The following is an 18,707-nucleotide window of genomic DNA, read 5'->3' on the forward strand; positions in this document are numbered from 1 at the left end:
GGATACAACATCAGTGACTGACAACACACAGAAATGTCAGTGGGGAGGGAAATTAATTGAAATAACGACTAATTAGGGGAGAAAAGGGGGTAAAAAGCTAAAAAAAAACAATGACCTATAAGAAAGAAATATTTTTAGTGTAGAGCAGGGGTCTTCAACGTTTTCAGGCCAAGGACCCCTTAGTTGAGAGAGAGAGGAAGCAGGGAACCCCAAAACCTTTTCATATATTCCATATAGTTTAATTGTTTGACAGCACAATCATCAGTGTATGTTGGATTCATGTCAATTTGTGTATTCCGATAACCACGTGAACTGTCAATACTTAATCAACTTGACCTTTCACTCTGTACTTAAGTCTGCTCTTTTTTCCCCTCTACACCAAACCTCTTTGCCAAAAATAGCCGATCTACAAGCTCACAACGCCGTTGTGAGGCTTGTAGATCTGTTATTTTTGGATAAAGTTCTCAGAATATGGACACTAGGGTTTAAGTGGTTAATGTAAAACAGGAGATTTTTTTTTTCTATCACACAAAGATTTGGAGGACCCCCTGTAGTAACTCTGAGGACCCCCTGTTGAAGACCCCTGGAGTAGAGCAAGTATAGGGCCGGACTACAGTAAAGTGCATAGGGTTTACGTGGTTACATTTTTATACAGCACAGTTGTTGCTCCATTTCCGCAAGCAAATGATTCCCCACTATCAGCACCGAGATCACTCCTCCTCATATGCATATGATGTCTTAAGTCAGAACCCAGACAATGTTGTGATTGTATGATTCCATAGCCAAATTAATTCCTCCACAGGCACCAACGCAAGGTTGCTCACTCCCCTCTATGTTCTGGGAGCTCTGGCGTCATCCATGTCAGGTGATCCAGTGTTCCCAAGCTCATATGACATTGATTTATTCCTGTAAATATAGCACATCCTTAGGAATATCACAGTGAGCAGGAGGAAACAGAGTGGTCACAAGGTACAGTACATGAGGGTGAGATCACGCATTTGGACAGAAAAGGTGCACGATAGGGATATGTAAGACAATGTGAGACCTGTTATAGCATTTGTTGACATTGTAGACTTATAATCTTATCCTGTAACATTAATGTGACTAGTACGGCCACATCATCACACTGTGATCATTGTTTGACAAAAGTGCATTGACAACTGGCAGTGCAAGTTCTCAAATGAAGATGCGAGATGTTAAAGGGATATTTCACTTTTAAAAAAACTTTTGGTCATTTTATCATAATCAGGCTTTTATGAACAGCCTGGACAGTAGTTTGCTTGATTCAATATTTAGATATTTGATGTATATTTGAAGTTGCCTGATAATATTTACATTTGAAAGTGGAATATCCCTTTAATATCCATAGGCTATTATCATCATTTATAGAATAAGTATGTGTAGGCTATTATAGCAAATTAGATTTTACAGCAGCTGTAACTATATTATTGACTGTTCTGTGTGTGTGTGTGCATGCATGCGTGCGCGCTCACGTGTTTCTCTGGCGGCATGAAGCTCTTCTGTTTTTACAGTCGGCATTCAATCATCTGACTGAGAGTGCATACTAGTTAATGTGTGGTCTTAAAAGATTAAAATAATAAATAAAACAAATAAATAAATACACTAAACTCCACAATTCATGCGTCATGTAGACTAGAGCCACATGCTTATTTCGTGGCTGGCTGTAGTGTAGACAGAAAAGAAAACTCTGTATTGTTTCCTGCATGGATGATGGTTCATGGTTGCATTTGAGAATTTCTCACACTGCATGACTGCATAATACTTTAGCTCCCTCTATCGATGACATAACATATCGCACAGGGAGAGCGCTTACAAAACAGATCGATAAAGCCATCCATGCAGAGCAGCACCACAGCTCTGTCAGGGCTCACCGCTGCACAGTAGCTTTCCCTTTGAGACACGAAATAGCATAAATGTTTTAGCTACTCCATTTGTGGTTTTCTAAATGAAAGCAACAGTGGGTGGCAAACTGGAAATAATAGTCTACTTCACAAGAACACGGCACGGTCAGCAACTGACAACGGCAATACAATAGCTGAGGAGGGAAAGAAATATTTATGTAATTGCCACATAATTATCATCATAAATGTCGCTGAGGTCCCTTTTTTTTATTCGCAGCCTCGCAGGCATATGATGGCCGTTAGGTTATTTACCGTAAAATGAGAGCTGTTTACTTGTTTTTCACAGCACAGCACAACACTTGTTCGTGGTGTTCGTCTGCTCCATGGTCCTTTTTCCGGTAAAAAATCTTCCAGCTCGAAATCTGACACCCCCGTCTCCATGGTAACAAAACAACGGCACTTTCCAAATATGGTCAAAGGAAGTGAAACGTGCGTTTTGCGAGCAGCGCAAACACGTCTTGACGTAATATGTTCTGCACGCTTTGTATTGTGGAATCAGGTTCCCTTGACCGTGAGAATATTGGAAAGCCAACTATAAATAAATCATTAACTTGCCCGTCTTGTTCGTGTTCCCTCTCAATGAAACATGATGAAATCCTTGATATGTTATGCTGTATGTATCCAAAAAATGACATGTTTTAGACATAACAGCATTAAGGACAATAATAACAACCTAATAATTGGGTTTAACAGTTTTTATTTATTTCTAGTGTTATACTTTTTTTTTGCATCTGATCAACGAACCATCATTTTATAAGTAAAAAAATAAACTATGTCATAAAATACATCTTGATAAAATACATGAGATGTTGTTTTCATGGAAAACTTCAAAAATAAATGTGAAGTTGGTGGTCACCAATCACCATACAGTGAGATGATACAGTACATGTTATAGCTACACATCATCAGTAAACCTGTTAGTTTCACTTGTTACAACACAACTTCTTAACAGTTCACATATTAGTTTCACATTACATCTAGGGTTGAAGAATACTAAGATACAGCCTCTTTGAAGGGTTCATAATTGCATGCATTTATACCAGCACAAAATCTCATTCCAGAGAATGAACAGCGCTGCCTTTGCACCACTGTAAAACCCTTAGTGTTAGTTTGATCACTTTACACCCTATTTTATACCTTCAAAACATTTTAAAATATAGAAGAAATAGCCAGTCTACAAGCTTACAACATGTTGCATCGCGATGTGTTCGTGAGCTTGTAGGTCGGGGCGTCGGGCTATGTTTCGCAATTCTGAAAATGTTTGAAAACTGCAGCACTTGTAGGTTTTTGCAGTATAGGCGTGGAAGAATTCAACTCTGCAACTGTTACAGAAAACATGTCATAACCCTTGAAGTTAAACTTTTACACAACATCAAAACATTACAAAACATTATTGGGGAGAGACCATATAGCTTTGTTGGCTGGTTCGCATCAGCACTGTACAGTATGTCCAGTCCAATCAATTGCATAACAACAGCTTCACTTTCACAAGGCCAGAAGTGTCGGAGAATTAAGACTATCTTTCATGACCGCAGAAGGACTGAGGCCCTTGAGGCTCTCACAACCCTCAGCCATGTAATCAAGCTCAGGGTGGTTGAAGGAGAACACGGTGCGGTAACTGCTACATGTGGGGCTGGAAGACATGACCGGTGTGCTCAGAGACTCCAGGTCGTTGGCCACCGACCTGTACAGGGTTTCCCAATCCGACAGGCAAAACGGCCCGCCGAGGTCTATGTCAGGGACCGATGCCGCCGTGTCAGGAGCCACCGCCATCTCTAGGCTGGGGACCAAGTCGTCCAGGTCGTCTCCTCTCAAGTCTGCCAGGGTCTCCTCTTCTGCACTCGAACAAAGGAGGATGTTGGAGTTCCCCAAGATGGCTGCTGGGGAGAAGCACGGGACGACATTGTCCATATCCGGGGCCATTGCTGCGTTGCTCTCGGGTGATTTGCTGTTCTCGAACATGGAGAGGAGCTGTGGGGAGGCCGGAGGGCTCTGGAGCATTGCACAAACGTCATCTTCATCGCATTCTTCTTCATCAGCTAATTTGCAGGCCGGCGTGTGGGCAGCTAAAATCTGCTCAAGTCTCTCTTTCTCTTTCAAGAGCTCATCTATCTCACTCTGCAAGGCTGCTTTTTCTTCTTCCAGCTCGTCGGTTTCCTGAGGTGCAGGACAAAAAGAAAACAGACACGATAAGGAGGCATAGATAGAAGGCTGCTTGATGTGGTTTTCAAAGTGGGGTCCAGGGTTTATACCTCAGCTATTTAGAAATATACGATCTACAAGCTCACAATGCCTTGCGATGTGACACCTTGTGAGCTTTTAGATCTGCTATTTTCAAAAGATTTAGAAAAATCTTGAAAGCATGTACACAGATCTCTTATGACTCTTCTCTCATGATATTTTCAAATGGGGGTCCATGGCCAAAAGGGTCCTTGACATGAAAATGTTTGCGAACCACCGGCTACTCTGTCCCCATGCATGTCATGGCATGCCATGCTGCCTGCTCCAGTCCTCCAATCACCTCACATAAATAATACATGACAGCTATGCTCTTATGTGGAGAATGTTGATGTATGAACACGTTTCCACGCGCATCTAAGTAGGCCCAATGTTTTCATAAAACATTGGGTCCGGTGGAAAACTTGTATATCCAAAACCGTTTGTTTTGCATTTATCACTTTTAAAATGATTTAAACTAGTGAAAACAGCCGATCTACAAGCACACAATGCCTCGTGGTTCGAGGCGTTGTGTGCTTGTAGATCGGCTGTTTTCACTACTTTTGTGCGACGGCCTTGTATGATGAAGCAGTGCTTTACTTTGCGAAGAAATTTACAAATTTGAAACTTGGAGATACAAGGTTTCTGCCCGACAGTGACGATATACTGGTACTTACAGCTTGTAAGGTGTCTGTAAGCTCCCTCCGTCTGTTACGACACTTTGCTGCAGCAATTTTGTTTCTCTCCCTTCTGATCTTCCTCTTTTCGTCATCCACCTTGGGAGGCTGAAAACAAAAGAACCCCATTTGAATTCGTATTCTCCAGATTCTTGCCACATCTGCATTTGGCTTTACGAATCCGGAGTCCGAGAGAACAATCTTCCCTCATTCATTGCAGGGAGGGGACCCCAATTTAAAAAAGCCAAAAGCTTTCTTGTGGTTTTTACACTTTTATTTGACCTTGTACCTGTGAACTGTATTGTCCTGTACCTTTTCCTATGCAAACCTCTAATAAAATATTTTATATTTAAATATAACATTTTAAAAAATCTCCCTGAATGGAAATGGACCTTTTTTTGGTGTAATCCCTTTAGACTACATGTTTTTACTGTCTGTGCTTGTTTTACATTTCTGTCTAATAAAATATTCAATCAATCAATCCCAGCTCATCATCATCACCAAATCGTTCAGTGCATGCTTGAAAATGCTGCACTGGCACGGTCTATACCTTGCCAGTTAAATGAACGTGCATGTTTGTATGTTCGCCCTTTCAAAACAGGCTATAGGCAAGACAGGCTATATAGGCATCAAGGTAAGGGAATGGCCATCCATCTCTGCATAATATAATACCTTCTCTTTCTGTCCTTTCCGGCTGGCGGATTGTGCCTTATTTGCGCCTGCTGCTGGGGACTGTTTCACTGCGACGTGTGGTTTAGGCTTTGCGTGGCCGAGGGAGGGGGAGACAGATGTTGTTAGGACTGTCGGCTGCACCATCCACTTCAGATCCGGGGAGGTGGAAATTGCAGTCACAGTGGGAACAAAGGAGTCTGGAGTACTTGTTTCAGTATCCTGTAAAACCACCACACACATTCACGCAGGACATATACGTCCGTGATCAACGGTATAGCCTCTACTCCATCCACGTTAGTTTTTATATGAAAAATCAATCGGTGGCAAAAAAAAAAAAAAAAAAAGGGGGGGGGGGGTCGATTAGCATACAGTGAATGAAAATAGCCTTTTTTAACATTCCTCTTCGTCATCGTGATCATCATCATCATCATCACCATCATCATCATCATCATCATCATCATCATCATCACCACCACCACCACGACCACCATCGGGCTACAGCATTTCATCACCATCCTACTGAAAGGTCATCACCAAGACATGCATCTCAAAACATGTTTGAATATTAGGCTATAGAGTGACAATCATCAAGCATATTATCGCATATGGTGGACTCATATCCTTATACATCCAATTTGGCAAATAGACTGCAGGGATTAATTATTCAAATAAACGTATAATATCCTAGGCTAATATTGAAATGACATGCTCTGTTAAATAAATTGGCCAGCTATTTTCATTCAAATAAACTGGAAGCTTTTACCTTGGTGCTGCTGTCCATTGATGATGCGCTACAAAGCGACTCAGGAGAGCGCTGGCTGCACGCCGGGGTGTCCCCGTCAGGCGATGCTGGGCTACAGCTGGATGACGAGTCGTAGTCGGGGCTGGAGTCGCGATGCATGTTTTTTTTTTCTTCAAAAATTGCAATTTATGTTAAACGGTATGGGCTATATGCTAGTAGTTTTTGCAATGGAACATCGAAGACATATATCGCCCACTGGCCACTGCTATAGCCTATTCCCCTTGCCAGGTTATAAACGGAAACTGGACAGATAGTGAAGAGGCCCGCCTTTTATAGTGAGATGGAATTTTATGAATGAAATCTGTGTGGATGAGACTGAACCATTTCGGAAAATGACAGGGTTGTTGTAAGAGGGTGAAAGAACAACAAGCACATGTTTTCCAATTTAACGAGAAACACATCTTAAAAATAAAGGAATTAGTATAGGCTTTACATTTGAAATAATATTCTTCGTTTTATTGTGATTAAAATGTAATAAGCATTACCCCCCAGGCCCCCCACCCCCCATGCATGTAAAAATGTACCCAGTACCACCACCATGAATGAACAACGTCACATCAGCAGCACCTTCATTGTGTAGCCTACATTACGTCCCCTTTGTGTCAACATAGTTAAATTATATAATGAAAAATAATATATATGCCTATATATACCGTAAATACTTGGCTATATTAATTATAATGAATACAAACATTACTTTTCTTATTGATATAGCCTATATGCCTTCCCTTGAGCTGTAAGCCTAAAAAGAGGGGGAAAATAAGAAAAAAAGCATATCCCCTATGGATACCCATACCCCTGTGCCCTGTACTTAAAATCAAAGTAGCCCAATTAATTTCCATAGGCTATTTGTCTGTGTAGTGCAATGTGCGTTACCCGATCAGCTGAAGAAACGGTTGATGATAAAATAATATTGTTGTTAATTGGTTTCTTTATTAAGTCGATGTATAGCCTATTTATTATAGCCTACTTGCGTAATAATCTGTAGGCTACACTCGTCTGTAAAATGCCATCTAGGATATTATCACCTGTCTGTGCACAAGCACATATGATCGTGAGAATCCAGTAACAAGACTTGTCGCTGTAGTAAAGGAGCCAATCACAAAGTAGTCTAGCCGGACCATATATGGCACTTCCGGTTAACAGGGGCACAACGATCTGCCGCCTGCCGCACACAGTTCAGACAGCAGCAGCAGCATGGCATGGCCCACCATTCAAACGCAAATGAAGTTAACTTAAGTATGTGCTAAAATGAATGCCATAACCATTGTCGTTAATGGCTGCACCATTAGCTTCATAGAAAGGGGATGGGCAAATATAGCACTGCATGGCAGTTTGGCTACGATAACATGAAAATGTCAGTGTTGAATTGATATATCAATTTTGCAACCAAATGATGCCATAAAGGTAGACTATATTTGGTTAGATTGCACTTTAATTAAATGGATATTCAGGTAGGCTAATTAAGTAAACGGAACAGGAGTTGCCTCTGTAGCCTACTTGCCCCCTCCTCTCATATCACTTACTTAGGCCTACTTAAAAACCAAAGGGATTTCCTGACAGCTGTAGCTCAACCTCCTTGTTTTGGGATTTAGGTCTACTTTTTTACGAGAATTGTTTCACTTTCGTAATGGGTTCAAGTGGTTAAATGCTATTCCCACCAAGTCTGGCTTCTCAGATAGACAAATTACAGTTAGGCTATATTTAGCTCCCATATTGTAGTGCATGATGATGACCTCACAAATCCTCCTCTCAGTGAATGTGATGGACCGTGACTGAAGGGGGCTCTCCTCTCTCCCTCGACAGAGAGGGGCAGCTCTTGTTGCCACTGCTGCTGCTTCCCGGCAGTCACGCCCCCCCTCCTATAGACCAGTTACTGGAACATCATTAGGTGGTCGTTTATTCAGACGCGCCGCTCAAAGTAGTTCAAAGGTGAGGGACATAATTACAGGGACCACCCCACGTCTCTTCAGCCCAAATGAGTGCATCATGTGTTCACTGGGACAAGTCGAGCGTGAATCTGGGAAAACCTTTGGAGTTTATTTTTAGACTCTGTGACATCATTCTTGCATGCGGGTAAAAAGTATCTCACATTTCCTCAAAAGCACTAACTAGATGATCTAACTCAAAACATTTGCATAGTCAAAACTTTAGCTTCTGCCAGTGAATGAAACAAGCGGCTGGCTCAGTGCATGCTGTCACCGCAGAGGCTTGGCGTAGTTCCATTGCTCCGCAGCAAACACAGCACAGAGCGTGCTATGTAACTTAGAGCGTCACTGACGCGAAGGGGTGGGGCGTTGCCAAGACAACGAGGAATGTTCAACACAACATGAACGTGGTGGTTAGGATCCCCTCTTCTACAGTTCTTTCAGATCGCTGAGGTGGCACATTTATCGCAGGAATCCCTCTATCTTTATTATTATTACATTTTAAACTTCACAAAACGTTTTAGCACACATGGAAGGCTCACATTTAAAGCTTACTTACATAGAGATATCCAATTAATCTATAGGCTTATCATACTGTTAATAATAACACTTTCAATCATTCATTATGAAATATGATTTAATATACAGTATATGAATGAATATGAATTATTGAATGTGTTAGTTAGGCATAGGCCTACATATGGGATAACAGATCATGTCAAATAAACTTTGGCTTGTGGATTTTGTGGAAGTCTAATCAAGCGCTTAAAAACCCACAAGCCAAAGTTGATCCATAAATTATAAACGTTGTTTTAACAAATCTGTGTGGTTAATACAAGTTACAACTATGTAACTATCTGCAGGGAGCTCAAGCCTGTGGGCCACAACTGCATGCTTCTTCTTGACTGAGAAGTAGAATTTCTCACACAAGGATACCAAAGTTCTAATTGGGAAGAGAAGATACAGTTACACATTGCAGCTTTAACTTAATTGTCTCTCTCAGTGATTAGGCCTATTGTGTAGCCTGTTGAGACTTGGGCAGTACTGGGTTTCCACGCATTAAGTCAAATCTACGTCAAGTCTAATATAAACAGTCCTGGGGAAGACCTTACCTGTTCCGAGAGCAGCAAGCAAACAATTGTGGAAAAGTACACTTGACTAACCAGTTTGCCGAAGCCTACATTTTTAAGACACACCTCTTGTTAGAATGCACACAAGAGTACAAACCCTGCCCTAGGGCAAAGTACACAAGTACACACGTCAGGTGGATAGACGGATCTTGTTGTGACAGGCTCTCCTCCTGTGTGATTATGTACACTATCTTTGCAGCATTCAGTTATTGCAAATAAAATGTTGCATGCTATATTATGTAGGCCTACTTTTTATAGGCTACGCCAAATTAAACAACAATGTTTCATGTAGGCTACATCTTCAGAAATTCTATGTATGAAACAGTCAAACATAAGGGGTCTAGGAGGACAAAGATTATTGATTCTTTAAGTAGGCTAATGTTGTAAACTCACTAACTAAACTGTTAATTTAGCCTATACTACATGTAGACCTATCCATTAGGCTACTTTAACTAAACTATCCCTTTCATTTCAGCTGACAGCTGTCATAGTAGGCTAATAACACACACTGAGCCTCAGAGCCTGAACTAAACATATTAGACAGTTAGTCAGTTTTTGATTCCAAAGACACCAAATTAGGCAAGTCTGCATACACAAATGACCTTTTGTTCTTCTTTATTGTATGTGGTGTCCCCTTTGTTGTTTATTTATTATCCCAAGTTTTCACAACAGCTTCTATGTTTGTTGTCTTACATCATGTCGCCTCGGACGGCGCATAGGAGCGATTCCCGTCAGGGTCCTCCCCTTTTTACAGGATGCACCATATATGGTAAATGACGACAAGGATTCCCCTGTCTTCTGGAAGGTTCCCCTCTGTGGGCGGGTCTGGGTCTCGGGTAACAAATCTTACTTTCGGTGTACAAACAAAACATATAATTATACAATAATTCAATTATAATATATCTTAGTGATGCGACGACACAATTCATAGTTTAGTCATTTATTTATATTTTTTAAATGTGTTTTTCGCTTCTTTAGCCGAAGGCACCGGTGAAAGACACACCCCCTTGGTAGACGTCATTACCCGGCCCCCAGTCCACAAGATATAAAGGCTGGGCGAGCTGTCAGACTCGACACAGTCAAACTTTCAGCAACTCTAGAGAGAATAATAGGAAGGACATAGCGAAACGAGCTCACCTCTCGGGAGTCACTTTACAAATCTAAAAGGGATTTCCTGACAGCTGTAGCTCAACCTCCTGGGTTGTTTTGGGATTTAACTTTTTTTACGAGTTTGTTTCGCTTCCGTAAACAACAATGATGTTCACCGCTTTCAACACGGATTGCGACTCTTCCCGGTGTAGCACCGCTTCCCCGGCCGGTGACAACCTGCCTGGATACTATCCATCACCAGCTGGATCTTACTCTGATCTCGGGTCTCCCCAGTCTCAGGTATGCTTCTTACTCAAAATATAATGAGTGAACTTGCAGTGTTTTAACACTGCAAGTTCTATCCGTCTGTCATTCAATGTTATATGAGATGCATAAAGGTTTCCATTGTAAATAAGCCGAAAAGCTTACTAGGGTCTCCTTTTAGTTGACCTTGTACCAGTGAACTGTACTGTCATGAAACTATACCTTTTCCAATGCAAACCTCTGATAAAGTCTTCCATCAATCAATCAATCAATCAATCAATCAATCAAACAATCAATCACATTCAGAATATATATCTTATCCCATAGATGCAAGCATGCAAGCTATGCAACATCCAAAACATCTATTGACTGTAATAGCAGCTTTATAATTGTATGTAGCCTATAGCTTTGCTCTGCACCGGAGCAGGGAAATTCTCATTGATTCACACGGAACCTCCAGAGACAAGTGTAGCGTCACGGCTTACATCACAGGGATATTTATACATTCGTATTCTTTGTATAGACTGCCTAGTGCACTACTTCATTAATATGTATCATACTGCTACCTCTCTAGGTTATGTGCTCAGTGTACTGATGATTCTCCCTTCATTCCTTACAGGATTTCACTGACCTCACATCATCAAGTGCCTCTTTCGTTCCCACTGTCACGGCCATCTCCACGAGTCCAGATCTCCAGTGGATGGTTCAGCCTCAGTTCAACTCGGTTGCCCCTTCCAATAGAGTTCACCCATACGGCTCCAGGCCCAGCCCAGCTTACCACACATCAGCAATGAAGTCCACTGCATCCAGGGCTCACAACAAGAAGGGCAGATCAGAACAGGTAATTATCATGCCATCTTAATGACTTAAATAACACCGTAAAATCCTGAGTGTTTGTTTAAATTCAGTGCACATTTGTACTCTCAAGAGTTACAACTTGATAAATGAACACAGGATTTTACTTAGTATTGTTGCATAATAACAAGTCCTCTGCATTGTTATGCATGAGTTATTATTACATACCTTGAAGACAGCATGGAGACTTATAATTTCCTCTTTTTGTGTATAGGTTTCAACTGAGGAGGAAGAGAAGAGAAAAGTCCGCAGAGAGAGAAACAAGCAAGCTGCCGCTAAATGCCGCAACAGGAGGAGAGAGCTTACAGATACATTGCAAGCTGTAAGTATTTTACAAATATAATGTAACTAAAATAATACAACATCCTTCATCATTCTTCATGTGTTTCAACTGCCAATGGCAGTGTTGGCCAACAGCCAAATTAATGTCCTCCTTTTTCTCTGTCTTGACAGGAAACCGATGAGCTGGAGGATGAGAAGGCCAACATTCAGAACGACATCGCCAACCTCCTGAAGGAGAAAGAGCGACTGGAGTTCATCCTCGCGGCCCACAAGCCCATCTGCAAAATCCCCGCAGACTTGGACATCACCTTCCCCGCCATGTTAGTCTCCGTCTCCCCGGCCCACTCCTGCAGCTCCAGCACCACCGAGGTCTCCGTGCAGCCTCAGACCTCCCCCGTCTCGGTGGGGTCGTCGTGCACCACCAGCACGGCCCACCAGTCCGTCTTCACCTCCAACTCCATCTTCTCCAACGTCCCCCTCCTGTCCACCACGGCCAACAACATCAGCACGGTCAGGTTGACCGACATTATGGACACGGCCACCCTGGAGGAATATTCCACCGCGGCCTTGGAGGAGTCTCTGGACCTGCTGACCAAGGTGGAGCTGGAGACGGTGCGCTCGGTGCCAGACGTGGACCTGTCCAGCAGCCTGTACACGGCCCAGGACTGGGAGCCCCTCTACACCACGGCCGGCACCACTGACTTTGAGTCCCTGTGCACGCCCGTGGTCACGTGCACCCCGAGCTGCACCACGTACACCACGTCCTTTGCGTTCACCTATCCCGAGGCCGACCCCTGCGCCGTGGCCCACAGGAGAGGGAGCAGCGACCATTCCTCCGACTCCCTCAGCTCACCCACCCTGCTAGCCCTTTGAGGACTCTTCCACGACAATATAGCACTTCCTAATAAAAAAAAGCACACTTACTTCAAGTATGAGAGGTTGAAGTGCAGATCACAGGGCTATGGAATGGACTTGTACTACTACCAGCCAGGAAGCAAAATGTTTATTTAATTTGCCTTTTTGAATATTATATATGTAGCAACTAGCAAGTCGATGCATGTTTTAACTAATAACACCTAATAGTTTTTATGTTTACAAATAGATTTATTTAATATCTGATTTAATGGTGCTAGATGACAAAGTTGTTGTATTGTTCCTGTGTTCAGAGCAATAGTTACACTATAGGCCTATCTGGATTCATTTATTTCTGGTTGATGGTGTGTGAGAGTATTGTACAATGTGATGTAAAAGCTATCTATATCCATGGTTTGAGTGGTCTATGTTTATGGTATGCAGTTTTCTGTGAAAACTATTTATTTTTTTAAATGTCAATTTATTTTTTTACCTAAAGAATAACAAGGAAAACATTGAATGTTGTTTCCAAAACCTGTAAATAAAAAAAAATAGTAATGTTTAAATTCAATTATCTGCTTTGCCTAATATGTTTTCTCCCCTCCCTCCTCCACACACATTCTTACACACTTATCTGCCTCCCCCATGCTCTCGCCTGCGCAGATATGAAACCAAGGCAGAATATAGCATTTGGAACGCATTCAATTGGGTAATTAAAAGGATGCCTAAAATTACTCTCCATAAAGACTAGTGGTCTACATTTTCCTCGCACCTCCATTGGCTCTATTTATTGTTCCGTCTGTTGCCAAGGTTATTTACGTCAGGCCAGGCAGGCGCCGTACGTCAATGCGTTGCGTTCTTTTCCATTTGTAGGCTACTCAGCAACGTTAGCGCGATTACGTTTTACTTCCGTGCCCAAATTTAGATTTTCTCTAGGCCTACGTCTTCGATCTCGTTTCTTTCTGCTACTACCACCACCACTAGGTTGCTGCCCGCTCTCTCTTTTTACACCACTGATTTTATGTACGTTGATCAGGGCGACTGGATCAAAACGTCCTTCACGTGCAAACCTAAATTGGGCTATGCACGCCACGGTTGGATATTTTAATTTATTTTTAATCTCAAGAAACTATAGGCCCGGCTATTAATTTAGCGCTCCGAATGTTAAAACCATACACTCGGTTTAGAACACACATGCGAAACGCCTGCACAAATGGTTATGTGGTTATCGATCGAATGCCTGTAGGCCTACTAACAGCTCATGATGAATTTGAAAATGTTGTAGGCTAAGCTATCATATTTAAGCCTAAATTGTGAAATGTGTTTATAATAGGCTACTGTAAATTATAGCCTATTAGCTATGATACAGTAGGCTATTTGCCCAGTAGACCTATACGATATTTGTACTAGGCCTACTGTAGCCTATTGCACTTGGACAATATGGCACTTGAACATGAATATGCACTGTATCAATATAAATATAAATATTCTGCATACTTCAAGTATCCACTTTTAATTCACTATAGGCCTATTAGCCCTGCCTTACTGATTATGCTGTAGCCTGCACATGGGGTCCCTCATGCACACACACCTCTTACCTCTATGTATAACATGTCTGTAGATGTGTTGACTATAAGTTATTTTGCTTGATCCTTCTGTCTTACATAAACATTTTTGTATCCACTTGTAGCCTATCTGTGGCTGCTGTATACTGTATTTTCCCCTTTGGGCTCAATAGCTCAAAGTGCCTAATATAAAACGTGGAATTATAGCAAGCTTTAACTTTCCATAAATGTTGTTTTGGGTATAAGAGAAAACGGCTGAGCCAATAACACACTTTTTTCTAATCTTTTCCATCAGGCTGATGCTAACTGTGTATAAAGGAAACCTGGGTCACAAGTCTATTAACTGTCAAGGGAAACACCTTGTGTCTTGGTTGTCAAAAAATAGCATAATCTTTGTCCATCAATAATAATCTAGATGTGATAAGGATTTTCCTTGTGTGACAGCAGACTGCCTATTACAAACATCATGAAGGAAACTGCCACGGGAAACTTTGAACATCCACATTAATAACTGACTAAAGACATGGCCAAATAGACATGTCTTAAGCTATTATAGCATAAAACATAGCACTCATATCTTGGGATACATATTTTAAAGTGAAAATAGGATTTTCTGACAATTACCTGGATTTGTGAATCTATACTTGTTTTATTAATTTGTAAGAACTGTTGCAAATATATTAACCAAGGTGTGTAAACATAGCATAGAATTCTGATTGGCATATATGCTCAGCGAATGTTCTCCCTCAGAATAGAGATGTTACGGTTAAAAAGAAGTTCCTAGTACAAAAGATTTGTCAGTCCCCTAGCTTGTAGTAACCCGGACCCACTGTTGAAGACCCATATCATACAGTGATATTTGCCCCTAGGCTTTGTCCCTATAACTGAACTCTCATTAACTCTTCCCAGGAAATACGTTTTATCTGCGTTAGTAGGGCAGGACCTGGACGGAAATCTGTCATAGCAATTTCCTCATTCTGGCTGTTTCAACATCCATTTACACAACACTCAAAAACCACCAATCACTTTCACATTATTGCAGCAATCATATGGGTTCTAATCGTCACACAGTCCATCCTAAAGCATATTTTACAAAAAGTAAAGAATCTTGTAAGCATCTCTTTTTTTCCTGGATTAGACCTCTAACACAAGGGTCTTCAACAGGGGGTCCAGGATCCCTAGGGGGTCTTCAGAGTTACTTCAGGGGGTCCTCCAAATCTTTATGTGATAGAATAATTTTTCCTCCTTTTTTATATTAACCACTTGAACCATATATGTCCATATTCTGAGAACTTTAGCTGAAAATAGCAGATCTACAAGTTTGTAGCTTGTAGATCGGCTATTTTCGGCAAAGAGGTTTGGTGTAGAAGGGAAAAAAGAGCACACTAAGTACAGAGTGAAAGGTCAAGTTATTATGTATCGACGGTTCAAGTGGTTAAATATCTGAAAACACAAATTGACATGAATCCAACACTGATGATTGTGAAAAGGTTGAGGGGGTCCCTGCTTCATCTCTCTCAACTAAGGGGTCCTTGGCCTGAAAACGTTGAAGACCCCTGCTCTAACATATTTTAACTCAAACTCTCCTCCTAATCCAATCAACACGTGCTAGACAGAAAACAAATGGCTTGTACCTGCTAGTTTTATAACCAATGATAACCACTGGATTTTGAGTACTTGCCTCTGTCTCCCTTTTTTTTCCCTTCAACAACACTTCTATGTGCAATCATGCAGTGTCTAATAAACTCTATTAATATCTCTATGCCAGCCCCTGGGAAATGGGGGTGGGGGGTGGTGGGCAGCAGGAATAGCAGGTGCCCATTGCTTCTTTTAACATCAGCATCAACAGCAGTAAAATTAGAACACTGTGACGCGCCAACCTGCGTCGGTGCTGCAACCCAGGGGAAGCAGGCAGCGTATGCTTGAGAAAGGCAGAGGAGGAAAACAGGGGTGGCGAGAGGGGAGGGGGAGAAAGGCAAGGGGGTGTGCAAGGAATAGAGGGGAACAGCGAAGGAGGGAGAGAGTTAGCGAGAGAAGCTTGAGTGGAGATCATTTAAGAGAACCCTGAGTGGATATATTTTTGAATTCAGTGGTGACGAAAGCCTGGAGTTCGCCTCCATGTTACGACAGCAAGTGCTCAGTTTGGATCAGCTTCATATTCATGAAAACCCATCTTATGGCACCACTTAGCTTACGAGAGACAGAGAGAGGATGCGAATGCTTTAGAAATCCATAAATACCTCCCTGTCTCGCCATTGTGCATGTCTGTCTGTCAAAGTGATACTACACTGTAAGTCTGTTTCTGTACAAAAACAGCAAGTGTGCGTTTACTGATGCAAATGACAAATTATATTGGAGTGTTAGCAGATTTTTACCCCAAAATATTTCAAAGGACTATTCCAGTTCTTGTCTATTAACATCCACAAGAAACATGGCATACAGTATATTCATATTCCATCTACAGTGCCATCAGAGTATTTCACTTAATAGAAGGCAGATGTACACATTAATCCTTCATACAGGGACTGTGATGGGATATTATGGCCAATCACCTCCAATTTAGGAGGTGGACAGGTTCCTGAAATTCTCTCTGACAAATGTGCTTGTCGGTCTCTCTGCTCTCCTCAGGAAGTGTTACATTCAGTAATCTTTGACACACCTATTGACGTAAGCATTTAAAATGCGTCAAGAGGTTGTAAACCTTATCACCATTACTGAGGTTGATCACAGAGGTGATATAGTGCAGTTCCATTCAGATTGGCATGCCAATTGCCTCACCCCTATAAAATATAATTGTCATAATAGTGGCTTGAAGGTTAAACAAAAATAAATAAAAGTGCACAGCACAATACAGTTGGAGTGTAAGGAAGGGGAGAACATTTATTAATTTGAAAACGGAAACAATTTCATGAACATTAAATATGGCATAATCTTGAAAGAAAAGCACAACATCAATCACAAATGTTTTTGCTTTAAAATAAAATGTAAAAGGCAAATTGCATGGGTAGCCTAATTGCGACCGTCAGGTCGCACTTACTATCAAAACCTCCACAAACTGTAAGTCCGTCAGTCTGTCTGTCACACCTCACACGTCACACTCTTGCCCTGCTCATATCTCCGCAACCGTTGCCCCGATCCATGCCAAATTTTGCACACACACGCTCCTTGCCTGCCAAACTACAACCTCCCAGGACCCCCGGAGCTCCAGGGACCCCCAGGTCCCTGGGGGACCCCCAGATGTAAAAAATGACCAAATGTGCAAAAATGACCAAATGACCACCCCAACGGGGCTGCTCACGGGGAATTCCCGGGGACCACCGACTCCTGGTGCTCCAGAACGGATGCAAAAGTGGTGGCGCCCCCCAGTGGAGGACCCCCTCCACTGCAGCTCACATAAAATGCCGTAACTCGGGCTAGGAGCGTCCGGGAGAGCCGGGGCCGGTACCTATTCGTCCGCCAAGGCAACGCGGAGACCCCACCCCTCATTTCTCACATGGCCCTCTTCTAGCGCCACCATGAGGCCGATTCTTGCTAAACACATTTTTGGACACTGCTCCTACAGATTTTGCCCTAAAATCACACAAATCGGTACACACTATGTCTACACTCATGTCATCAACATGGATCTGTCCCATATAGCGCCACCATACATGTGACCTGACGGTCGCTTATCTCCCGATTAGGGAGTCTTACTGGTAGATATCAGTAGCATGTTAGTGTGGGTGACATGCTATTCTTAGGGGTGATTTGACGCAATAAGAAACAATGCAAGAGGGATTTCTCTGTTTGGTAATGGTCACTTGGCAGCAGCAGGCATCCTCTTCTTGTCCTGTGGGATCAGCAATGTTTCCCTGGAAACTGGACAGCACTGTCACATGTTGTTGGGTAATCCCTTCACTGTTGACAGAAAAATATATTTAGCTTGGGCTTTAAATTTAGGCCTAGAATTATTGAATGCTTTAGCCAGTGAAAAATAGCAGATATACAAGCTCTGCGAGCTTGCAGATCTGCTATTTTTGAAAAAGTCATGAAAATGTGTGCAAATCTTTGAATATAATGCATTTTCAAAGCGAACGTTTCTAACTCAAATTTTGCTTCTGGCTGGTCCCTGGAACTAGATATTTTGAGATGCGGGTCTGTGGCCAAATACATATCATTTTGGGGGTCCTTCAAATGAAAAGGTTTGAGCACCACTGACATAGTGTCTCAAGAACAGACCAACTGAGCTCCAGTTCAAGTGAAAAGGACCTTTTCTTTGACGATGGCTAGCCAGAAGGTTTTTCAAAAAATCTTAGAAGGATTCAAAAGACACTTATAGAATCGGGTCAAAATTCTAATTTTCACAATTTTTCAAAAATAGCAGATCTACAAGCTCGCAGCGCGGCACTCGGTGCCACGCAGTGAGCTTGTATATCTGCTATTTTTCACTGGTTAAAGCATAAAATAATGATA

The 18,707-nt window shown here is 42.0% G+C and overlaps 2 protein-coding genes across 2 annotated transcripts; one reads left to right on the top strand and one right to left on the bottom strand.

The window, feature by feature from the left end:
* Positions 1 to 3,407: 3,407 nt before the first annotated feature.
* On the bottom strand, positions 3,408 to 6,389 carry LOC308301133 (protein c-Fos-like; the record flags this gene model as incomplete). Its single annotated transcript, XM_080745028.1, has 4 exons — positions 3,408 to 4,079; positions 4,817 to 4,924; positions 5,489 to 5,707; positions 6,252 to 6,389. The coding sequence occupies 4 exons, from the start codon at positions 6,387 to 6,389 to the stop codon at positions 3,408 to 3,410; spliced, it is 1,137 nt and encodes a 378-aa protein (XP_080601154.1).
* Positions 6,390 to 10,466: 4,077 nt separating this feature from the next.
* On the top strand, positions 10,467 to 13,113 carry fosab (v-fos FBJ murine osteosarcoma viral oncogene homolog Ab). The gene is made up of 4 exons (XM_080744296.1): positions 10,467 to 10,737; positions 11,321 to 11,542; positions 11,771 to 11,878; positions 12,010 to 13,113. Exons 1-4 carry the CDS (start codon positions 10,603 to 10,605, stop codon positions 12,709 to 12,711), a joined length of 1,167 nt encoding a protein of 388 aa, XP_080600422.1. The 5' UTR covers positions 10,467 to 10,602; the 3' UTR covers positions 12,712 to 13,113.
* Positions 13,114 to 18,707: the final 5,594 nt, after the last annotated feature.

The sequence above is a fragment of the Nannobrachium achirus genome (genome assembly GCF_963921795.1).
Source record: "Nannobrachium achirus genome assembly, chromosome: 16".
NCBI lineage: Eukaryota > Metazoa > Chordata > Actinopteri > Myctophiformes > Myctophidae > Nannobrachium > Nannobrachium achirus.

Bases quoted from the DNA above. Each gene is read 5' to 3' on its own strand.
- fosab (XM_080744296.1), top strand. From the start codon at position 10,603: ATGATGTTCACCGCTTTCAACACGGATTGCGACTCTTCCCGGTGTAGC. The intron at 11,543-11,770 runs GTAATTATCATG...TTTTGTGTATAG, and splicing joins AGAAGGGCAGATCAGAACAG to GTTTCAACTGAGGAGGAAGA. The intron at 11,879-12,009 runs GTAAGTATTTTA...CTGTCTTGACAG, and splicing joins TTACAGATACATTGCAAGCT to GAAACCGATGAGCTGGAGGA.